Genomic DNA, 25,215 nt, shown 5'->3' with positions numbered 1-25,215 from the left:
CCAGGAGTTGGAAGCTGCAGTGGGCCATGATCATGTTTTTATATCCCAGACTGGGTGACAGAGTGATACTATGTCTCATGACTCCATAATCTTTTAGACTGGTTACAAATTCTTTTTCCTTTTGGTAGACATGGGTGTCGCTATGTTGCCTAGGCTGGGTTGGAACTCATGGTTTTGAGTCATCCTCCAGCCTCAGCCTCCCAAAGTGTGGGGATTATGATACAGGCGTGAGCCACTGATACAGATGTGAGCCACTGTACGTAGGCCTTTTTTTTTTTTAAGTAGAATATAATTTACCTGAATTATTATTATTATTTTTGGAGACAGAATCTCTCTGTTGCCTAGGCTGGAGTGCAGTGGCACGATCTCACTGCAGCCTTGCCCTTCCAGGCCCAAGCAGTTCTTCCATGTAGCCAGGACTACAGACGCATGACCACTATGCCTGTCTTATTTATTTGTTTATTTTTATTTTTTTGCGACGATGTCTCACTCTTGCCCAGGTTGGAATGCAGTGGCATGATCTTGGCTCACTGCAACCTCCTTCCTGGTTCAAGTGATTCTCCTGCCTCAGCCTCCCAAGTAGCTGGGATTGCAAGTGTGCACCACCCTGCCAAGCTAATTTATTTTTTATTTTTTATTTTTTTATTTTTTCAGATTGAGTCTCACTCTGTTGCCCAGGCTGGAGTGCAGTGGTGCAATCTCTGCTCACTGCAACCTCCGCCTCTTGAGTTCAAGCAGTTCTCCTGCCTCAGCCTCCTGAGTAGCTGGGATTACAGGTGCATGCCACCACGCCCAGCTAATTTTTGTATTGTTAGTAGAGATGGGGTTTCATGTGTTAGCCAGGATGGTCTCGATCTCCTGACTTTGTGATCTGCCTGTCTTGGCCTCCCAAAGTGCTGGGATTACAGGCATGAGCCACCGCACCCAGCTGATTATTATTTTTTTTTAAATGTGTTGTAGAGACATGGTCTCACTAGGTTGTTCAGGTGAGTCTTGACCTCCTGGCCTCAAGGGATCCTCTCATCTCAGCCTTCCGAAGCTCTGGGATTATAGTTGTGAGCCACCACACCTGGCCCTCAGTGTTTGTTTTAGATTATGGTTGGTTGTTTTTTTCAGACAGATTACCTACTTCAAGTAGACTTTATATTTGCTTTTGTATTTAATCAAGATTTGTTTATATAAATTGTTTATGGACTGTTAAATCCAAATGCTCTTACACTTTAAGGTTCTATTAGTTTTAGTTTTTTTTTTGAGATGGAGTCTCACTCTGTTGCCAGGCTGCAGTACAGTGGCAGGATCTTGGCTCACTGCAACCTCCGACTCCCTCGTTCAAGTGATTCTCCTGCCTCAGCCTCCTGAGTAGCTGGGAATTACACTCACGCACCACCACGTATAGCTAATTTTTGTATTTTTAGTAGAGATGGGGTTTCACCACGTTGGCCAGGATGGTCTTGATCTCCTGACCTCGTGATCCACCCACCTCCGCTTCCCAAAGTGCTGGGATTACAGGCGTGAGCCACTGTACCTGGCCTAGTTTTAGGTTTAAATCACTAGTTGATATTGTTCCTTTCAGCTCATCAGTTGAAATGGTAGTTGTGTAGAAAAGTTAATGGGTGTTTGCCACAATCTTCTGTGAGTTGAAGTTAGGGTTTGTGACTGTTTCGCTTTCTCAACTAGTATTCTCTTTTCGTTTATATGTAATTGAGTAACATTTTGCAGTTTGCGGGCTTTTCTTTTTTGAGACAGTTTCCCTCGTATATATGTGTGTGTGTGTGTGTGTGTGTGTGTGTGTACGTGTGTGTGATGGGGTTTCGCTTTTATTGCCCAGGCTGGAGTGCAGTGGCGCAATCTCAGCTCACTATAAGCCCCGCATCCTGGGTTCAAGTGTTTCTCCTGCCTTAGCCTCCTGAGTAGCTGGGATTACAGGTGCCTGTCACCACACCCGCTTAATTTTTTTGTATTTTTAGTAGAGACAGGGTTTCACCATGTTAGTCAGGCTGGTCTTGAACTCCTGACCTCAGGTGATCCACCCATCTCGGCCTCTCAAATTTCTGGGATTACAGGCGTGAGCCACTGCACCCGGCCGATGGAGTTTCACTCTTGTCATCCAGGCTAGAGTGCAGTGGCACAATCTTGGCTCACTGTAAACTCTGCCTCCCGGGTTCAAGTGATTCTCCTGCCTCAGCCTCCCGAGTAGCTGGAATTACAGGTGCACGTCACCACACCTGGCTAATTTTGTATTTTTAGTAGAGATGGGGTTTCGCCTTGTTGGCCAGGCTGGTTTTGAACTCCTGACCTCAAGTGATCCACCAGCCTTGGCCTCCCACAGTGCTAGGATTACAGGCATGAGCCACCACACCCGGCCAGTAGAACTCTTTAAACATGAAAAATCAGTCAACTTTGCAGACTAGAGGAGGATGTTGAAGACCTATGTGTGTTATTTTATTTTTTTTCTTTACCAACTATGCACCTATTTTTTAGACACCTAAGAGTAATGTCTGTGAAACAGTGGTTTTCTTTTTCTACATATTATAGCAGGAAGGGTTCCTATTTATGTACTGTCTGTATCAATACTAACGGGGCATCATAAGCAAAATTTTAAACTTTGATAGTTAAACCTTTATGTTGCCTCCCCTCTGGGCGGCCAGCTGTGGGGATGTGCTTCTCCCTTAAGGACTTTGACAAGAATAACAAGTTAATTGGAATTTGACTTTCTGACATAGAGCAGATGGCCTTGCCCTGTCATGCCAGGCCTTTCATGTGGAGTTACCATTTTTCAGCTGCTTCTGTCTCTCCAGAGAAGGATTTCCCTTTTATAAGCCTGGGCCAGGGGGATGATGGTGAGATTCCCCATGTGATACCAGAGTTGGAATAGGCAGGCCGTAGTGAGATTAGGGCCAGGACTGTCCCATTTTGATTCTTGAATGGTTTTTGTTACAACTTGTCATGGGGAAAAAGTAACACTTATTTTTTTTTTTCTCCCTTAGAAGACAAAAAAACTAATGCATTTGAGAAAGCGGTAGTTTTGGGGGGAGGGGGAAAAAGCAACTGCTTTCCTGATCTGCAACTTGGCTGGATGCTAAGATGTCAGTGGACATGAATAGCCAGGGGTCTGACAGCAATGAAGAGGACTATGACCCAAATTGTGAGGAAGAGGAAGAAGAAGAAGATGAAGACCCTGGGGACATAGAGGACTATTACGTGGGAGTAGCCAGCGATGTGGAGCAGCAGGGGGCTGATGCCTTTGATCCCGAGGAGTACCAGTTCACTTGCTTGACCTACAAGGAATCTGAGGGTGCCCTCAATGAGCACATGACCAGCTTAGCTTCTGTCCTAAAGGTGAGCAGTGTTGTAAACTCCAGTGTAATCCCCCCCAGTTAAATCTAAGGATGAGCTGTTGTTAATTAATGTCTCCTCCAGACTAATTGAATGGCCTCGTAGCTTGAAACCAAATTTAAGTGTATGTCAACATCATTTGGACATTTTGTTACAGTTACTTTGTTTTCTAATATATGCATGTCTAAGGTCCTCAGATTCCCAAATTAGTAAGAATTAGAAAGGAGGGGTGGGACAGATTCAAGAAAGATGTACCGTACCAGAAATGTGTAGTAGCAGAATTGCACAACTTTGCACATTTCAGGAAGTGAGTTTTCAAGAATTTTATGAGGTTGATACAATAAGCATCACAATCACCATCTTCTGTATGACTGTGAGTGACTGATAAATGTCTTGAGAGTATACAGATCCCTCTGGTTTGCCCTGAATAGTCATTGCCTTTGAGCTAATGAGCTCATTTGTTTCATGTACTGATTTTAATAATAATTCTTTCTTATAGCTTGTATTTCATTGATTTAGGGGGTATTAGTACGGAAATTGTAAAGAATGAACAAAGTTGATTATTCCAGCAAGCATTTTATTTTTTAACACATAAGCTAAAACATACCTTTGGATGTCTTGCACCTTCGGCCAGTTATTATCCTCACTAATTACATTTTTTATGATCATTTTGACAGTTTCCCAACAAGCGTGTTTCCTTCTCTAACACTGGCCATTATGGGAAATTGGAAATATTTCTCTTACTTTAGTGTTTTCACTAATCTTTTTTCATGAATTGTTACTTGGATTTTGTTTCTGATTAAATTGGAGGTCAAAAGGGCACCTTGGCATGATGTCAACCAAATCAATTTTATTGGTACTTAAACAGAAATAACTAAGGTGTGCCTTGTATGATTTCTATAAAATTTGCTTTATCTACTAGTTTAGGGATTTTTTTTTTCCCCAGATGGTTGGCAAAGGCTAATACCTTGAATTTAGATACTCAGGTCTTTATTAGCAACTGGCTGGAAGCTGAAAGCTAAGGTTTTTTTTTTTTTTTGTGACTAATTTCTAGAAGTGATTGTAGACTTCCTCTCTTGTGCTGAGCAGAAAACTCTGAAGAATGGGGACCTGTGGATCCTCTGGGTTTGGGATTTCTGCACTATGGCTATAACAAAGCTGCTGGACCCCTGCCTCCAGAGGGCATTTCCGTAGTAGAAAACAATAATCGGGTTTCTCTTCCTCACCGTGCACACCTCTCCCTTGTTGATCAATAGTTTTCTTTTGCTTTAGTCATACTGTCAGGTTATATACAATGTTGGTATTTAAAATAAGAAACGGATATGTTCATAATGTTAGGTTAGAAAAAATAATATTAGGAATTATGTAGTGTGTAACTATGCTCTGGACAGTGTCAGTTGACCAAGTTCATGAGGATGTTCCTGTCTATACACAGGAATTCTCAGATTGTCAAGCTTCTGTGCTGGCTTTTTCTGCCCTTCTAGAGACAGCTGAGGGGCCCAAGCACCTGTCCGTCCGTCCGTCCGTCCTTCCTTCCTTTTTCTTTTTTTTAATTGTGGTAAAATATATGTAACATAAAATTTACTGTTTTACATTCTTCCTTCTTATACATGGTCAGCCTCCTGGAAAGCTTTCCCTTCACCACCTCATCTCTTACTGCCCTTAGGGGTTCTCAGAGTCTAGTCACGCTTTCTCTGAGTGAGTTTCCTTGAGAGCCCCTAGAGCACAAGTGGCCATGCCTTCTTTTGGTCTGTGTCCAAACAATACAGCTCGTTTATTTTTTTAGGTTATGTACTGCAGTCGTCTGACTGCTTTATGTTTTACCTGTTCACACATTTTGGCATGATCTCTCCAACTAGATTGTCAGTTCTTGGAGAGCAGTAACTGTCTTGTACCTTATCTCCTCCATCATTCTTGTCACGCTATTTCATCTACAGTAGGTATTGAATAATTGCTTGGATACTTGTGGATTTTGTTGATTGTTGGTGATAGTAGCAGCTGCTGCTGTTGGTGTGAGCTAGATTTCCTAGTCCCTGATACATTTTCTTTCCTATTGGAAATGAAATGAAAGGGCATTGTTCTGGCCTTTAAGACTGAGAAGAGTAAGAGCAACAAGAACTTGTAGCAGAGATGAGGGAATAAATAAGAGAAGGAAGAGAGTTGAAACAGTATGAAAGGGTTAAAGAGAAAATGGAGCAAAGAGGAAAATAATCCACAAAAATTTAGATGTTGATAGAAGACAGAGTTTATTTTTTCCCTTCTACACTTCACTGAGAAATATGCTAACACCATTTACTTTCTGGGGCTGGGCAAAAAAAGGTTGTGGCTCTTTTGGTTGGCTTGACTGTACATAAAGGGACTCTGGTGTTTTAAGTGGTTCAGAAACTTGACCAAAGAGACTGGACAGAAAAGCAGCTTGGTTAAGGGTAAAGGAGAAGGAATCATATACAGTTATTTTTCTTTGAGGCCAGATACAAGCTAGCATTGTTTTTATTTACTTATATTTTTAAAATTGTATTTAAAATACAAAAATTAGCTGAGCATGCTAGCATGTGCCTGTAGTCCCAGCTACTCAGGAGGCTGAGGTGGGAGGATCACTTGGGCCTGAGAGCAGAGGTTGCAGTGAGCTGAGATTGCCCCCACTATACTCCAGCCTGGGCTACAGAGCAAGATCTTATCTCAAAACAACAAATTTTTTTGTTTTTGATAGAGATGGGGTCTTGCTGTATTGCCTAGGTCTTAAACTCCTGGCCTCAAGCCATCTTCCCACCTCAGCCTGCCAAATTCCTTTACAAGCATGAGCCACCACTCCTGGCTTGTTTTTATTTTTGTAATTAATATTTTTTGAGGATGAGAGGGAATAATTTAAGTGCTTAGTTTACGCAATGGTGTTCTGGCTACTCTGGTTCTCTTGTTGCACATGTCTCTGAAAGTGTGATTGATAGTGATAGTCACCCAGATCACTACTGATGTCCCATTGGTCGTAGTGCTGATTGCACAATTCTGTGGCATATTGAAATATTTAATTTTTTTTTTTAACATAATTTAGGTTCTGTGGCTTGTAGAAAATGTTATGTGTGTATGTAATTGAAAATTATAGTCTTACGAATTCTAGTCTACAAGTAAAAACTATCCAAGTTTGAGGAGTAGCTTAAATTTTTCACTCGATTCTCATGTCTGTGTACTCATTTTGTTGTGTCTAGGCTGTTGCATGTGGATTATTTATAGTATAGCATAAAGTTAAGCCTTTTACTGCCATTTGGGATTTGAAGTCTCTTTGTAAAAATTATTATTTAAAAAAATTTTTTTAGAGATGAGCTCTTGCCCTATCTCACAGCTGGAGTGTAGTAGCGTGATGATCATAGCTCACTGCACCCTCAAACTCCTGGGTTCAAGCTATCCTCCCATCTCAGCCTCCGAAGTAGCTGGGGCTATAGGTGCATGCAACTAATTAAACAAAAATTTATTTTGGCCAGGCGCAGTGGCTCACGCCGGTAATCCCAGCACTTTGGGAGGCCGAGGCAGGTAGATCACGAGGTCAGGAGATCAAGATCATCCTGGCTAACACGGTGAAACCCTGTCTCTACTAAAAATACAAACAAAAAATTAGCCGGGTATGGTGACACGTGCCTGTGGTCCCAGCTACTCAGGAGGCTGAGGCAGGAGAATGGTGTGAACCCGCGGGCAGAGGTTGCAGTGAGATGAGATCGCACCACTGCACTCCAGCCTGGGCAACAGAGTGAGACACTGTCTCAAAAAAAAAAAAGAGAAAAAATTTTTAAGTGGACTCAAAAAGCTGCAAAAAAAAAAAATTTTTTTTTAAGATACAGAATCTCACTGTGTTGCCCAGGCTGATCTCAAACTCCTGGCCTTAAGTGATCCTCTTGCCTCAGCCTCCTGAGTTAGCTGGGTAAAGTGTCTTAAGTAGAAAAATCACAATTTTCAGCTGGGTGCCGTGGCTCACACCTGTTATCCCAGTACGGGAGGCTGAGGTGGGTGGATCACGAGGTCAGGAGAGCCCTGGCTAACAGTGAAAACCCCGTCTCTACTAAAAATACAAAAAATTAGCTGGGCGTGGTGGCGGGCACCTGTAGTCCCAGCTACTCAGGAGGCTGAGGCAGGAGAATGGCATGAACCCAGGAGGCGGAGCTTGCAGTGAGCCGAGATCGTGCCACTGCACTCCAGCCTGGGTGACAGAGCAAGACTCCATCTAAAAAAGAAAAAGAAAAATCACAGTTGTCTGGGACGCTGGGCTTTTAGTTTAATGAGGGCCCTGGTGTCAGAGGGTAACTTCCTGTATATGTTCTGGGACCACTCTGTGAGTAAAGTCATTATTGAGAGAGGAAGGTGCCCAGAAAATCAGATCAAAGGCTCAAGATAGAGAACAGAGAAAATGCTTATCTGCTACTGAGGTGGGGAAGCTGCTGGTATTCAAATAGTGGCAAAACAGAAGCATTATTTGAGAATGAACTGTCCTACACAAATCACAAATGGAATAGTCAGGTGAGATGAAATGATTGCGAAGTGAGGTGTTGTGTTGTAGGAGGAGGGGATCTCTGGGGAATAAGTATTTTTAGTGATCATGTATGAGTCTTTAAAGAAAACAAAGTTACCTTTTTCTACAGTATATTTTTATATGAGACTTATACAAAGATTATTTTATTGTCTTTATAGATGAAAGAGGTCCTTCTTGTAACCATAAGCATTTTTATTGCAAAATGTGCAGTAGTTAGCCAATAATTTTTTTTTTTTTTTTTGAGACGGAGTCTCGCTGTCGCCCAGGCTGGAGTGCAGTGGCGGGATCTCGGCTCACTGCAGGCTCCGCCCCCGGGGTTCACGCCATTCTGCCTCAGCCTCCTGAGTAGCTGGGACTACAGGTGCCCGCCACCTTGCCCGGCTAATTTTTTGTATTTTTAGTAGAGACGGGGTTTCACTATGTTAGCCAGGATGTTCTCGATCTCCTGACCTCGTGATCCGCCCGCTTTGGTCTCCCAAAGTGCTGGGATTACAGGCGTGAGCCACCGCGCCCGGCCTTTAGCCAATAATTTTTTTCAGTTATTCAGTGAGTCCTTTTAATTACCATTCCATGGAACTCTTGAGATATTTGCTGACAAGCTGCTCAGGAAGATCCCAGGCAGGATCATGACTGTGGAGCTGGCTTTGGTTTGTAATGGGTCAAGAATCTCTTTCTCCTTGTGCCCTCATCTTAGCATCATGTTAGGGGCATAGGCAGGAGAAGTGAATGTTGTTCAGGGACCTACCCCATTGCTTCAGGAGGGGAAAGAAATAGGCCACTTTGAGCTAGATCTAGTCCAGGAGGTGTAGTGAGCTACCTGAGCTTTGTGTTGAGGCCAGAGGACCTTGAAGGTGGTGTAGAAGGGTAATGCAGGTTATAGAAGTCCTGGCTCCATAGGGCAATGGGCGTGGGAGCGGGAGGGTTATCTTCTGGGCTGGAATGAGGGTCAAAGGTGTATAGGTAGAAAGGAGTATTATGATTGTAGCCTCAAGCATCTTTAATGTTGGAGGAAAGGAATAGGTTTTGTAAACTTTAGGAATAGGTTTTTAATAGGATTTTTGTTTTGTTTTTTTGTTTTTGAGACAGCGCCTCACTCTGGCACTCAGGTTGGAGTGCAGTGGCACGATGTTGGCTAACTGCAGTCTCCAACTCCCAGGCTGAAACAATCCTCCTACTTCAGCCTCCCAAATAGCTGGGACCACAGGTGCGCACCACATGCCTGGCTAATTTTTTTTTTTTTTTTTTTTTTTTTGTATTTTTGGTAGAGACGGAGTTTTGCTGTGTTACCCAGGCTGGTCTCAAACTCCAGAGTTCAGACGATCCACCCACTTCAGCCTCCCAAAGTGCTGGGGTTACAGGTGTGAGCCACCGCACCCAGCCTAGGATTTTAAATAGGTATTTAAATAGATTTTTAAAACTTATTCAGCACATGTGTGGCATAGTGAACTATATTGCTCACTTTTTTTTTTTTTTTTAATTGAGACGGACTCTCGCTCTGTCGCCCAGGCTGGAGTGCAGTGGCGCGATCTTGGTTCACTGCAAGCTCCGCCTACCGGGTTCACGCCATTCTCCTGCCTCAGCCTCCCAAGTAGCTGGGACTACAGGTGCCCGCCACCACGCCCGGCTAAATTTTTTTTGTATTTTTAGTAGAGACAGGCTTTCACTTTGTTTGCCAGGATGGTCTCGATCTCCTGATCTCATGATCCGCCCCTCCTCGGCCTCCCAACGTGCTGGGATTACAGGTGTGAGCCACCGTACCTGTCCCTATTGCTCACTTTTTAAACCTGTTCCCCAGATAGGATCGGAGAAATATGCCAATTATTACAAGTGTTTTTACTGCATTTCTTCTTGCTTTATGAATTGCTGTATTAACTTCAGTAAAGCTATGAAAATATTTCCTAGAACACTCTATTCTGCCATACTCTTTTGTGAATTTTTTTTAAAAACTAGTGTTTGCTCCTTAGCAAAATATGACTGGAAAATCTCTCTAAGATTCTGCTGTGGCTAATTTTTCCCCTTTGTGGATGAATAGTAATGGGTTGTCAGGGCTTCTGACTCTTAAGTGCCAAAGTCTTTATAGTCCTGTGTTCAAAACAACCTGGCTTTTTTGTCTTTTTCACTTGTAACATGATCACTTGGTGTTCATAACAACAAAATACATTATTTTAGCCATTTTCTTAATTGGTACTAATGCCAAGTTAAAAGATAACAAGTATCTGGTGAAAACTTTAATTATTAAATCGATTTTCTTTTATTCTGATATAGCTGAATTTTAAGATCATCCTATTTTTATTTACTTACAGTCACGAATTGACCAATAATGGTTTTTTGTTGTTGTTGTTGTTGTTGTTGTTATTGTTGCTACTACTCATGGGAAAGTATCTTCAAGCTGGGGCTGGTTACACTGAGTGTTTGTGTGCTGAGCAGCCCTCTGATTTCTATTTTTGTGATCTGATGTGAGCTGTCTTTGCATGCTTCTATCTAAGTAGAACTTAGGTTAAATTCCTGCATTTCAAATAGCTGGCCGTTAATAGGTTCATTAACATATTTCACAGTGTTTTAGTCTGGAAGTCTGAGGTGTGTTTACTGATGTGTAAATTCATTTTTAAAAGGCGATGAGAAATGTCCAGAGTGACATTGAGAATGGCCTAAATACAAATGGTGCAAAGTTGTCCTTGTCTTGCCAGCTTAGAAATGTTGTTGTCATCGCTGTGTACCTGATACCATACAAAACATTCTCATCACCTTCCAGAAAAGAAGCTCTTCATCAGATTCAAGGCCAGCTTTCATTCTAGTCTTTTTGTTGTGCTTGCTGTCTACCTCAGGAACCATGGAAGTCATGTGTAATCAAGGGGTGATATGGTATTTGTGTTTGTTTTTTTTTTTGACATTTATATTTTAATCTTGAGTTTATAAAATTTTTGTCAAGATGTTACTACAGTATTTAAGAAAATAATATCATTCATGTTTTCATTAACCTAAGTTTTCTTCCTTGCTTATCATCCTTCAGGTCTTGTCCATATTCATACATAGCATTATTGTTCAGCATTTCACTCAACCAATATTGGGTATTTATTGAGAACCTACTACGCCTCCTGTTATGTTCCTGTGTCAGGCACATAACAGGAAAAATAACTGTGAAGAAAACAGACAAAAATCTCTGCCCTGGTAGACATTGCATTATAATAATCAGTAGATACATGTATTTTATGCATTCTGCTTTCTTCATGTATATTTCAAACATTTCCCCATTTTTACTTTGTCCTCATAAATACTTTAAATGGCTGTGTAGCATGCCATCTAGTTTTTGAACCGTAATTTGCTTAAGCTTTCTCCATTGGGCATTTAAGTGAGTACCTATGTATTACAGTTGTTGGGGGACTGGTTACATTGCTGTGAATGTCTTTATGGATATGACTTTTGTGTCTGTTGGGCCTTGTCCAGAGTCTGGGCTAGTGGTCAGATGATTGGGTTCCAGTCTCATTTTTTCCATTTAATATAATATGACCTCAGATAAGTCCCTCAGCATCTCCATGCTTGAGTTTCCTCATCTGTAAAATAATGATAACACCTCCTTCACAACATTAAATGTGATGATAATGCAGATAAAGTGCCTGGAACATGAATGTTCAAACCGATTTTGCTTGGTCATGGTAGAAGCGGGGCAAAAGTGGAGGGATGGGAGTGTTATTTGTCTTGGTTCCTTAAAACATGTTCTCAGCGTTGTGTGTCTTGAATCATAGGGTAGGAGCCTACACATTGAGGATGGTTCTGGGCAATATATTGCTGACTGGTGCCTCTGAGTGTGCATATGATATTGGGTCATATACTTTGGATTATTTTACCTTCCCCTAGAGCCTCTGGTTCCCTTCTCCTGGGGCCCACCAAAAGAGAAGTAAAAATAACACAAAATGAACTTTGAATTGGAGCCGGGAAAAAGATACAGGGAAATAATAGCTTGTCTGTACCTGTATTTGTGGTTGACTGCAATGTTTGGTCTTATGCCTATGTTAATAGCACTACTTAGTGTTTACTTGTTTTGGGGGTTCTTGTTATTGAGACACCTCCGTACTTTTCTTTAATTTTGCCTTGCTCCAATCTAATTATCTTTTTTTCTTCTTTGCCCTTGCTGCTCTAGGAAAAATTTGAAGGATTAGATTTGTCTTCCCCAAAGAGGGAAGAATTGTAGGAAAGATTCGAAAAAGGTGCAGAATGAGGAGCATTTTGCTCCTCCTGAAATGTATCTGCCCTCTAACTTTATTTCTTAAACTGACATGAACTGTCAAACATGAAGTTCCTTTGGTATCTAAACTTTAAACTTTTATAAAGTTTAAATCTTTATAAACATGAATGATTTCCACCGGGCACAGTGGCTCACGCCTGTATTCCCAGTACTTTGGGAGGCCAAGGCAGGCGGATCACCTGAGGTCAGGAGTTCAAGACCAGCTAGCCAACATAGTGAAACCCCGTCTCTACTAAAAATACAAAAATTAGCTGGGCATGGTGGTGCATGCCTGTAGTTCCAGCTACTTGGGAGGCTGAGGCACGAGAATCGCTTGAACCTGGGAAGCAGAGGTTGCAGTGAGCCGAGATCACGCCACTGCACTCCAGCCTCGGCAACAGAGCGAGACTCTGTCTCAAAAAAACAAAAACAGGCCGGGCGCTGTGGCTCATGCCTGTAATCCCAGCACTTTGAGAGGCCAAGGCGGGCGGATCACGAGGTCAGGAGATCGAGACCATCTGGCTAACACAGTGAAACCCCGTCTGTACTAAAAGTACAAAAAATTAGCCAGGCATGGTGGCAGGCGCCTATAGTCCCAGCTACTCGGGAGGCTGAGGCAGGAGAATGGCGTGAACCCGGGAGGTAGAGCTTGCGGTGAGCCAAGATGGCACCACTGCACTCCAGCCTGGGCAACAGAGCGAGACTCCGTCTCAAAAAAAAAAAACATGAATGATTTCACAGTGATGACCATGTTATTGACCATAGATAGAGAAAAATACAGGCAGGATGAGCAAGGGGTTTGTTTGGAGATTTTAAAAGGAAAGCAGAGCTGTTCTTATAATTGTGAACACAGTGTGGTCTCTATCTGGAAAAGTTGTTCTCTTTGACTAGCAGTTTCTTTTCCTGGTCAACTAACAGTCTCTTCAATTCTGTCACCATCCTTTCCAGGAGTCTGTAGATAACCTTGCCTCTTTTTACAAGAAATCTTTCTAATGCCATCAAGCTTGGTTTCCTGGATTCTCTATCTTAATTGTTGGTACCACCATCCACCAACCTGGAAATAGAGGATTGACCCTCTACCCCTTGTTTACATGAGTCCCTCCCTGATCCCCAGACAGAGTCTGTCACTCTTGCCTCTGTACCACTGTGCTTCTTCTTGGTGTGTACTTACAGTGTTTGCCAATTAGTTGTAAACTAGGATATAAACTGTTTGAGATAGAGGTCCATATTTTTTCTTTACCTAACAGCACCTGGCAGAAATGTCTGGTTATGTTATGTTCTCAGTAAGTGTTGCTTTTTAATGTGTCTAAGCCCAGGCCAATAAATGCACAGTTGAAAATTTAACTCCAAACCTCTACTTCTGTGTGCTCCAATTTGTAAACAGAAGACATTCTCTTCAAAGGACTTTTTCATGAAGCCAGCTGACCTCCAAATAAAGATGGTATAAACCTGGCTGGGCGCGGTGGCTCACACGTGTAATCCCAGCACTTTGGGAGTCCAAGGTGGGTGGATCATGAGATCAGGAGGTCAAGATCATCCTGGCCAACACAATGAAACGCCATCTCTACTAAAAATACAAAAAATTAGCTGGGTGTGATGGCAGGCGCCTGTAATCCCTGCTACTTGGGAGGCTGAGGCAGGATAATCGCTTGAATCTGGGAGGTGGAGGTTGCCGTGAGCTGAGGTCACACCACTGCACTCCAGCCTGGGCGACAGAGCGAGACTCTGTCTCAAAAAAAAAAAAAAGATGGTATAAACCTAACAGATACATGATTCCCAGCTTATGGTATATATCAGAATTAGTTTTAGCAATTCTCATATAGAAACCTGAACTTCATACAGTTGTAATGAAACAGGCTAGGCACGGTGGCTCACACCTGTAATCCCAGCACTTTGGGAGGCCAAGGTGGGCGGATCACTTGAGGTCAGGAGTTTGAGACTAGCCTGGCCAACGCGGTGAAACCCTATCTCTACACAAATATAAAAATAAGCCGGGCGTGATTGTGGGCACCTGTAATCACAGCTACTCGGGAGGCTGAGGCAGGAGAATTGCTTGAACCTGGGAGGCAGAGGTTGCAGTGAGCTGAGATCATGCCACTGCACTCCGTCCTGGGCAACAGAGAGAGACTGCGTCTCAAAAAAAAAAAAAAAAAAAAGGTAATAGAATCTCGAGGGGCTAGGCCAAGGCATTTTACATTAGATTCGCATGGAAGTGCAGAAAAATTGTAAAATGGTTTGGGTTATTCAAGTGAGGAGGGAGGAGTGCTTGCTTTCTTTTGACTACTGAAAGGGCGTGTCCAGCATTTGGAGTGTACTGGTTTTGTAACAGTAGAAGTAGGATATAAATTGCTCAGCTATACTTGCAAGTTGGATAGGCTTCCCATAGTCTTTTTGATGTCTAAATATAACTTTATATTTCATTGATTTTCAAGAGAAGGTCTTGTCCCTGGGGTGGGGGCTGTCCTCTTTTCCCCTAGCCCCACCATTAGCACTGGTCCTCTGCAAGGTTTTATAACCCCCTGCCTTCTTCCTTTGACCTGGGCAAAGCTAAGAGGAAGAAACAGCACAACTCACAGTTTGAGCTTAGGGGTGGTTGTGGCAAGACTCCTGTCCTCACTCCTTCCTAATCTTCTCAAAAGAGACTTCAGGTGACTTGGAAACTACTGGACAAATTCCATTCTAATTTTTTTAAAAATTTTTTTCATATTTTTCCTTTCTTTCCTAACTGTCAGAACATACGAACATTCTAACTTATTTTCATATGTGTACAAACCAACTTTTTAGTGTTTCCACTGTGCAAAGTCCTACTGTATTTTATGATCTTGTTTAAAATAGAAGTTTACTTAGCAATAATTATAAAGAAATGAATATTCTTTAGTGAAAAAAGAGATAAAAGTGGGTTCTATGTCCTTTTTGATGATGAGAAACAGGGTTTCACCATGTTGGCCAGGCTGTCCTTTTGGATGATGTAGAGATGTCTGATGGTATCTGTAGTCATAAATACAATGTGGTTTAAAAGTTTTGAATTTTATGATACTGTAGTAGAATACACCAAATTTTCTTCTGCAAATTTAACACTGCTACTTCAAGATGGTTGGCTGCACATGCCTTTGCCCCACCTCTGCTTCTTCTGTTTATTTTGTTATTCAGATGTCTGTGGTAGTTTTATTTGCAATAGCCAAAAACTGGAAGCAACTCACATACTCAAAAAGATGAATAAACAAACAGTGGCATACCCATAGAACTGCATACTTCTCAGCAGTATAAAAGAATGAGCTACTTATATAAGCATCATTGATAAACCTCAAAAAAAAATATGCCACATGAAGAAACCCAAAGGGGAGAAACATAAAAACTTTATATGTCAGTCATGTAAAATTCTAGAAAATGCAAACTAATCCATCATAAAGGAAAGTAAATCAACAGTTGTCTGGAGGACCAGAGAGAGCAGGAGGAGAGAGATTATTAAAGGGGATAAAGTAAATTTGGGAGTGCCCTTCCATTTTTAAATACCATGAAAATGAAAGTAAAGGCACATGCATGTTGTAAACTAATATTAACAGAATGGGCTGGAGTGGAGTGTTGTGTGGGGTCATCATTACAAAATGTGAGCCAGTTTATCTAAATTTTGAAAAGACCATGGACTCTGATCTGACTGATGAATATTGGAAGAGATAAGTGTGCTGCAAATGGGGGGATTAATAAAAGAGCTGTATATAGACTAGTCATCCCTGTCCCCACTGGGTCTTCAGGCCAAAAAAAAAACCTACATAAAAACAAAAGAAACCCATTTATTTATTTAATTTTTTGAGACAGAGTGTTGCTCGTCCCCCAGGCTGGAGTGCAGTGGCGTGATCTCAGCTCACTGCAACCTCTGCTTCCCAGGTTCAAGCAATTCTCCTGCCTCAGCCTCCTGAGTAGCTGGGACTACAGGCACACGCCACCACACCTGGCTAATTTTTGTATTTTTAGTAGAGACGGGGTTTCACCATGTTGGCCAGGCTTGTCTTGAACTCCAGACTTCAGGCGACCTGCTTGCCTTGGCCTCCCAAAGTGCTGGGATTATGGGGGCGCCTAGCCAAAACCCTTATTTTTAAGAATTGAGATAAACTGGAGAGAAATAGGACCCTTAGAGTGTGAGATTTGGCTGATCTCATTTATCATCTGGGGGCTCTTGAGTCTGAAGTAATAGCTGTCTCTCATGGATCATCCTAAAATGACAGGTTCTGTTTATGTACACAGAGCTTAGGATTCATTTTCCTGACCCCTCTTCCCTTTAAAAATTTGAAGTAATAATTAGCTGGGCACGGTGACTCACGCCTGTAATCCCAGCACTTTGGGAGGCTGAGGCAGGCGGATCACAAGGTCAGGAGATTGAGACCATCCCAGCTAACACGGTGAAACCCCGTCTCTACTAAAAATACAAAAAAATTAGCTGGGCGTGGTGGCAGGCGCCTGTAGTCCCAGCTACTCGGGAGGCTGAGGCAGGAGAATGGCGTGAACCTGGGAGGCAGAGCTTGCAGTGAGCCGAGATCGTGCCACTGCACTCCAGCCTGGGTGACAGAGCAAGACTGCAACTCAAAAAAAAAAAAAAAAAAAAAAAATTGAAGTAATAATCACATATCCTAAAACTAACCATTTAAAGTATACAATTCAGTGGCATTTAGTACATTCACAATGTTATGCAACCATCATCTTCATCTTGTTCCAGAACATTTTCATTACCTCAAAAAGAAACCCAGGCTGGGCGCAGTGGCTCATGCCTGTAATCCCAGCACTTTGGGAGGCCAAGGCAGGTGTTAAAGACCAGCCTGGCCAACATGGTGAAACCCTGTCTCTACTAAAAATACAAAAAATCAGCCGGTCGTGGTGGTGGGTGCCTGTAGTCCCAGCTACTCGGGAGGCTGAGGCAGGAGAATGGCGTGAACCTGGGAGGCGGAGCTTGCAGTGAGCCGAGATCATGCCACTGCACTCCAGCCTGGGCGATGGAGCGAGACTCCATCTCAAAAAAAAAAAAAAAAAAAAAAAAAAATTAGCTGGGCATGGTGGCACACATCTGTAATCCCAGCTACTCGGGAGGCTGAGGTGGGAGAATCACTTGAACCCGGGAGGTGGAGGTTGCAGTGAGCCCAGTTTTTAAAAAGATGATAGATAGATAGATAGATAGATAGATAGATAGATAGATAGATAGATAAAAAGAGAGAGAGAGTGTGCAAGTGAGCAAAGTCCGGATGCGGTGGCTCACTCCTGTAATCCCAGCACTTTGGGAGGCCCAGGCAGGCAGATCACTTGAGGTCAGTGTTGTGGGAAGTCAGGGACCCTAAACGGAGGGACTGGCTGAAGCCATGGCCGAAGAATGTGGATTGTGAAGATTTCATGGACATTTATTAGTTCCACCAGCCTGGCCAACATGGTGAAACCCCATCTCTACATCTCTACTAAAATTACAAAAATTAGTCAGGCGTGGTGGTGCGTGCCTGTAATCCTAGATACTCGGGAGGCTGAGGCAGGAGAATTGCTTGAACCTGGGAGGCAGAGGTTGCAGTGAGCTGAGATTGCGCCACTCCACTTCAGCCTGGGTGATAAAGCGAGACTCCATCTCAAAATATATATATATAAAGCCACATACATGGCATGAGTATGAGTCATTGGTGGCAATCAAAAAATATATTTGTGCAGGCTGGGCGCGGTGGCTCATGCCTGTAATCCCAGCACTTTGGGAGGCTGAGGCGGGCGGATCACGAGGTCAGGAGATCAAGACCATCCTGGCTAACATGGTGAAACCCCGTCTCTACTGAAAATACAAAAAAAAATTAGCCAGGCGTGGTAGTGGGTGCCTGTAGTCCCAGCTACTCGGGAGGCTGAGGCAGGAGAATGGTGTGAACCCAGGAAGCGGAGCTTGCAGTGAGCAGAGATCGTGCCACTGCACTCCAGCCTGGGTGACAGAGCAAGACTCCGTCTCAAAAAAAAAAAAAAAAATTTGTGCCTGATGTATGAACATTCTCCTTTGAATGGCCCCAAGGGTTATTGGCATTGGAACCACAGTGAAGAAAATGCAATTCTGGTCCTACAAATAGTATCCTAAAGCTACAAAAGTAACTGATGGAGGAAATAAAAATAGTGTTTTATATATCAAAAAGTTGGGACTTGAAAGCGGGAGATAAGGAGCAATTTAAGTAAGTTACATGTCATAGAGAGTTAGGGTTATACTCAGTGATGTTGGTGACAACCAGAAGAACCTTAGACAAATGACTGGAAAAGATTTCTCCTGGATAGGAAGACCTGGTGGTGGTAGTGGTAAAAAGAAATGAGGTGGCAGTGTTGTTCCTTTCCATCAAAGTGCCTTTTATGTTTTATGGGCCATTGATTTTTCTTTTCTTTTTTTTTTTTTGAGACGGAGTCTCGCTCTGTCGCCCAGGCTGGAGTGCAGTGGCGCAATCTTGGCTCCACCTCCTGGGTTCACGCCATTCTCCTGCCTCAGCCTCCTGAGTAGCTGGGACTACAGGTGCCTGCCACCACGCCTGGCTAACTTTGTGTATTTTTAGTAGAGACGGGGTTTCACTGTGTTAGCCAGGATGGTCTCGATCTCCTGACCTTGTGATCTGCCCCGCCTTGGCCTCCCAAAGTGCTGAGATTACAGGTGTGAGCCACCGCACCCAGCCCAATTTTTCTTTTTTTTTGTTTGAGATGAAGTCTCACTCTGTCACCCAGGCTAGAATGCAGTGGCATGATCTTGGCACACTGCAACCTCCGCCTCCCAAGTTCAAGTGACTTTCCTGCCTCAGCCTCCCGAGTAGCTGGGATTACAGGCACACGCAACCACACCTGGCTATTTTTTTTTTTTTTTTTTTTTTTTGAGACGGAGTCTTACTGTCACCAAAGCTGGAGTGCAGTTGAGTTATCTTGGCTCACTGCAGCCTCTGTCTCGTGGGTTCAAGCAATTCTCCTGCTTCAGCCTCCTGAATAGCTGGGATTAGAGGTGCCTGCCACCACGCCCAGGTAATTTTTGTATTTTTAATAGAAACGGGGTTTCACCATGTTGGCCAGGCTGGTCTTGAATTCCTGACCTCAGGAGATCCTCCCGCTTCGGCCTCCCAAAGTGTTGAGATTACTGGCATGAGCCACTATTCCCAGCCAAGCCTCAACTGATTTTCTTTGTTCATTGGCCATTAGGATAGGTTTAATAATTATTTCCCAGTAAACAAGTACTTCCTGAATTTCTGATGTCATTTTAACTTTCAGGTAGATGCTGGGACAGATGGAAAAAGATAGTTTGACCTCTTCTTTTCCTTTTTTCTTTTTTTTTTTTGGAGACGGAGTCTCCATTGCCCAGGCTGGAGTGCAACCTCCGCCTCCCGGGTTTAAATGATTCTCCTGCCTCAGCCTCCTGAGTAGGTGGGATTACAGGCACCTGCCAACATGCCCAGCTAATTTTTTTTTTTTTTTTTTTTTTTTTTGAGATGGAGTTTCGCTCTTGTTGCCCAGGCTGGAGTGCAATGGCACGATCTCAGCGCACTGCAACCTCCGCCTCCCAGGTTCAAGCCATTCTCCTGCCTCAGCCTCCCGAGTAACTGGGATTACAGGCACGCACCACCACGCCCAGCTAATTTTGTATTTTTAGTAGAGATGAGGTTTCTCCATGTTGGTCAGGCTGGTCTCGAACTCTTGACCTCAAGTGATCTGCCCGCCTCAGCCTCCCAAAGTGCTGGAATTACAGGCGTGAGTCACCGTGCCCGGCCCTAATTTTTGTATTTTTAATAGATATGGGGTTTCACCATGTTGGCCAGGCTGGTCTTGAATTCTTGACCTCAGGAGATCCGCCTGCCTCGGCCTCCCAAAGTGCTGGGATTACAGGCATGAGCCACTGCGCCTAGCCGACATCTTCTTTTTCAAATAACTTAAAGATCTCTCTGCCTTTAATATCTGCCCCCTCCTGTACTTCCACTTTTTGTTTTTCTGATACATCCACTAAAAGTACCACTTTATTTTGCTCTGTTGAAAAATTTAAACTGGATTCTCCAGGCTCCAGCCTGATCTCTTCATTGTTCCTTTCCATAACTCATATACTTGATTTTAGCCTCCTCCAACCTATTGTCAGCATCTCCGCCCTTCTTGCAACCCTCGAGAGACTGCTAAGCCCTCCAACTTTTTTTAACTGTCTCAGAGAAGCTGTGTCTGGCCTCTCCTGTATCCCTGTGCATCCCTGAGGGCTTGGAACACCTTGGCACCTTCATACGCTCTTGCGGTGGATGTGGGTGTCGTGACAAGGCTGGACCACCGGACACAGGCAGAGAGTGGTGTTGGCGTATGGGACCTAATGCTAGCACAGGTATTGTTCCAGGTTCTTGGGTTTGGCAGAGAAGGAATCAGTCAAAAAATTTCTGCCCTCGATGGGCTTTCATTCTGTTCCTGTTTATATAGTTTTAGATGAACAGAAAGATTATAAAAATAGGGTTATATGTTTCTAGCATAAAGGGGTAGCTAAGGAAAGCAGTCGATGAGGTAGTAGCTCTGTCATTGAAACATGCTGTTGGAATCTGTGGCTTTTTCATTAAGATGTGCTGGCCTCTGAAGTGCCCTCCTTTTGGAGAAGATGGTACTACCATCTTATTGGTAGTACTTGGATGGTACTACCTAGCTGGTTATTTGGCATTCCCTCTCTTTGCCTCCTCACAGTAGCAGTAGCTGAGACATAGCATTGTTTCAAATAATTTTTGGACAGGATGGGCTGTGGCTGCGGGAATGGACACAGCTTTTAGTCCTACTCTGTGCAGTTCATTTGATATCAGTTCCCATCTGCATTTCTTTTGGTTGGGTTTGCTGGACATAATCTGCCTATGTGGCATTCCCCTGGAAGTCTGTTAAGAGTTCTAGAAGGGGCAATAACCAGCCCTTTGTACTGAGTACTTCCCAAAAAGTTTCCATTAAATGCACCCTAAAAGATATGCTGGCTGGGATTTACTTCACAATAATCTGGAGGGAGGAGGGGAGGGCTGGAATGGAGACATAGTGGGTCTGGCCACCAGCTGGTTAATGGGTTTCATTATATTCTTCACTTTGGTAGATGTTTGAAATTTTTCATAATTAAAAAAATATATACCCTTATGGTCAAGGAATGATTACGTTAATATTTTTACATTATTGTATTTTGTATAAATAACCTTATATTGAGTGAGGTCTTTGGTTTTTTTGGTATTGATTTTAATGATTGGAGTTCATAGCAGTTAGGACTGAATCAAGGTTAGGCTAGTGAGAAGTCTTCAGATTTGTGTTTATTAATCAGATTTAAAAACATATATAACTTTTGGGTGCCTCAATTACAAGTCAACCCTCCCTCCATGTCCCTGTAAAGAAAAGTGGAACGCACAAAGTTATGATCAGGTGCCAGAGAGTGGGCCTTTTAGAGGTTGAGAATATTTAGGTGTGAAATATGGGAGAAATGAAATCCTACCACTTAAATTAGACTTCAGGGGTGAGCCTGGTTTAGGGTCAGAAGCCCTATGAGACCTCACTACCACCACCACTACTGATGCTAATTTTGCCCCATCCTAGGCTGGTGTTTACTTACTCCTTTGTCTTTGTGCTTTAACCTTCTTTCTTCCTCTTGTCCGTTTAGTACTTTCTTGCCTCCCTCCACATCATCCCTTGCCCCCCGGACCCAAATCCATCTGTCTTGATCTCTTTAGGCTAATTTTCCTATATCATGTCCCATTCTAGCCCAGGCCCAGAAGCTGGCCCACAGTTCACTCCCTTTCTTCATTTCTGCTTTTTAATGAGTGACCACTAGTGTTTGTTAACAAAAGTGATTGGACCACGAAGTGGCAGGCTGAGGCATGAAGACCCATTCATGTAGCCTTAAAAGATTTCAGGCAGTTGGCAAGTAAGAATTCTAAATAAAAATTGAAACTACCACCTGTATTTTTTCAGGCCGTTGATGCTCACTGCCATCAGCTGCATCCTCCCTATGGCACTGGTAAGTGTGGGAAGGGCTGGTGACAGTTTTGGTGGGCTGCTGGATTTCTTTTTTCTGGGGGAAAAGTCTATTTGCAAGCTATGTTGTTAACTTGTCCTTGAGGGCTGGAGAGCTTGAACCAGCTAGAGGAGACTAAAAAGATAAAGAAGCAACTGGTCATGGATATCCTTGGGGAACTGTTGTCAGGAGCAGGGGCTATTTTAGCATGTGCCTTGATCCGTATATAAAATTAGTATGTTCTGTGCACTATTTTGAGTAATAAACATGTACTATCCAAGTGCTCTGGGGTGTCAAATAATAACTGTTAAATGTCCTGGAACTCGCAAAACATTTTTTCTGAAGATAGATGTTGGTTGTGTACTAGAAAGGGTCCTAAATGTCATATGTACTTACCATTTCCTTCAGTAGCAGGAATTTATCTCTCTCTGGTATTTTAAGTTCTTCGTGGTCAGGGGACTCAAATGTTTATTCCAATGACTAATTTAAACTTCTGATAGAGACTTGGTGGAATGCGGTGGAGGGGAAGGGACTTGGTAGAAATCAGAAAATACATTTGTGGCTGTTATTAACAAACTTCAGGTGGACTTGCGATTTGTGATCTGAAAAATGATATCATCACCATCTGCTTACACTGAATAAAGTTGAAACAGAAGTAGGGCAGCAAGTCACAGAATTGCTAGTCTAAGCCCACACGCAAATTGTTATTGGAGTTGCCTTACTTAAGATCCTGAAACCCTGCAGCCGTCTCCTTGTAGCAAGTGGGTCAGAGGACACAGAGATTCAAAGTTTTATCTTATAAGGTAGTCTCCATTCTAAGATGACAGTTTGATTTCAGTTCTCTAGTCTCTAACACCCTTAGACTGGAAGAAAGTGCCTCCAGAACAAAATGCTGAGATTGTAGATTTGCATGCTGCTAACCATGTCAGTAACAGCAACTAAAGCATTCATATTCACTTCATTACATCTCTGTGAGAAAATCTTAGCATTATTGGCCCACAGCCTGTATTTCCCCCTGGTCTTCATCCTCCGTTCCTCAGCCCTGCTTGTGAAGCAGGCATAGAATTGTGTGACACATTTACTAAGTTCTTCATTTAAAAAACAGAAAGGAGAACTTGACTCCCAAGCAGCCGTCTACTCTAGGTTTCTAGGCCAGTGTAACCAAGTGGTAACTACTGAACATGTTTTGAGGGCCTGTGTCAGATAGTATTTTCCAAAGGTCATGAGCAAACACCTTCTGTCATCCACTATAGTCTGTGCATTTTAGAGTTTCAGTCAAAAACAGACTATAGAGGATGCCAGAAGTTGTTTGCTCATGACCTTTGGAAAATAGAAATGACCATAAACAAAGTCCTTTTTGACATGCATGTAGCACATGCTTCCTGAAATAAAGATCTGGAAACCATCTGAGAGTACTGACATTGTAAATGCAATGGCAAAACAAAGCCATATTGGATTGAGGGCTACGGGTAATGCAGAGCAGTGTGTAGGGTAAATGAGAACAGAGGAGAGAGAGCTCATTTCAAGCTGGAAAGAAAGCTCCCCAGTAGCGTCTAACCCATTGTGGTGCAGGTTTGGAGGACTCAGGGAAGGTGGGAGGATGGGCTGCTCTTGGTCTCTGCTCAGACCCCATCTTTGACTCTGTGAAAGCCTTCTCTGGACTACCCAGAAACTTGAGGGTACCCTTCACTCTTCACAATAAACTTTAGGCTTGCCCCCACTTCTCTACCTTGCTCATACACTTTCCTTTCCTAGCTCCCGGTAAAATGAAAGAGTTCTTATCTTTGGGGCTTATGTTCATACTAAGGGGCAGGCACAAACGTGATTGCCCAAAGACAGTCCAGGGAGTGAGAAGGCAGGCCTAAAAGCTGCGCCTGTGGAAAAGTGATATTTAAGGAGCTGGCTGAATGGGAGCAGAACATCCAGTGAAATACTCAGAAGCCTTGGTCAGGGAGATCAAGAAAGCCAGAGAAGGCCAGGCACAGTGGCTCACGCCTGTAATCCTAGCTCTTTGGGAGGCCGAGGCGGGGGGATCACCTGAGGTCGGGAGTTTAAGACCAGCCTGACCAAAATGGAGAAACCTCATCTCTACTAAAAATACAAAATTAGCCGGGCATTGTAGCACATGCCTATAATCCCAGCTACTCGGGAGGCTGAAGCAGGAGAATCTCTTGAACCTGGGAGGTGGAGGTTGTGGTGAGCTGAGATCGTGCCATTGCACTCCAGCCTGGGCAACAAAAGCAAAACTCTGTCTCAAAAAAAAAAAAAAAAGGGAAAAAAAGAAAGCCAGAGAATATTGTAAAGTTATCAGCATTATAGGCCTATATGGAAATGACTTTATACTAGCACTATTATAATATACTCTATAGTGTATACAGTCAGTTAACCTTAGTGAAAACTGTGTTAAAACTGTAAAGCGGAATTTATTTTGAGGATTATAAATAAAAAGTCAAAGTATATACTATTTGATGCAGTACTATAAGGGTCAACCCTTTGTATATTGTGACATTTGATTATGTGAGTGATTGCCATTGAATTAAATTTGACAAACTTTCAGCCCTTTTATTATGAAAAATTTAAAAGAAAGAGCTTTAAATAATTGTACAGTGGACATTCATATACTATACCATCTAGATTATATAATTGATAATCTGTTGCTGCATTTGCTTCATCATTTATCTGTCCATCAGTCAACTCATTTTTGAAACAGCTCTATTAAAGTTTTACATGCCATTAAACTCATCCATTTTATTCTTATTTTATTTTTATTTTGTTTATTTATTTTTTGAGACAGTCTTGCTCTGTCACCCAGGCTAGAGTGCAGTGGTGCAATCTCGGCTCACTGCAAGCTCTGCCTTCCAGGTTCACGCCATTCTCCTGCCTCAGCCTCCCGAGTTGCTGGGACTACAGACGCCCACCACCACGCCTGGCTAATTTTTTTGTATTTTTAGTAGAGATGGGGTTTCACCATGTTAGCCAGGATGGTCTCGATCTCTTGACCTCGTGATCCGCCCGCCTCGGCCTCCCAACATGCTGGGATTACAGGCGTGAGCCACCGCGCCTGGCCTTCTTTTTATTTTATTTTGTTTTTTGAGACGGAGTTTTGCTCTTGTTGCCCAGGCTGGAGTGCAATGGCACGATCTCGGCTCACCGCAACCTTTGCGTCCCGGG

At 43.0% G+C, this 25,215-nt stretch overlaps 1 protein-coding gene across 6 annotated transcripts in view; it reads left to right on the top strand.

Moving 5' to 3' along the window:
• ARIH2 (ariadne RBR E3 ubiquitin protein ligase 2) overlaps positions 1 to 25,215 on the top strand; it is a 69,084-nt gene that overhangs the window by 4,990 nt on the left and 38,879 nt on the right. The window contains exons 3-4 of one of the 6 annotated variants that reach the window (XM_030811829.1): positions 2,988 to 3,339; positions 22,002 to 22,047. The exons of 1 other annotated variant lie outside the window; for it this stretch is intronic. In XM_030811829.1, coding sequence (XP_030667689.1) covers positions 22,009 to 22,047 — 39 coding nt within the window. In that variant the 5' untranslated portion in view covers positions 2,988 to 3,339; positions 22,002 to 22,008. Of the gene's footprint in view, positions 1 to 654; positions 777 to 2,239; positions 3,340 to 22,001; positions 22,048 to 25,215 lie in introns of those variants that run through there. 4 more of the 6 variants (XM_030811828.1, XM_030811827.1, XM_030811830.1 and 1 more) reach the window with 4 other exon arrangements.

The sequence above is a fragment of the Nomascus leucogenys genome, chromosome 4 (genome assembly GCF_006542625.1).
Source record: "Nomascus leucogenys isolate Asia chromosome 4, Asia_NLE_v1, whole genome shotgun sequence".
Classification (NCBI taxonomy): Eukaryota; Metazoa; Chordata; class Mammalia; order Primates; family Hylobatidae; genus Nomascus; species Nomascus leucogenys.
Note: the sequence above shows the minus strand (reverse complement) of the source record. Positions and strands in the feature narration are given on the sequence as shown.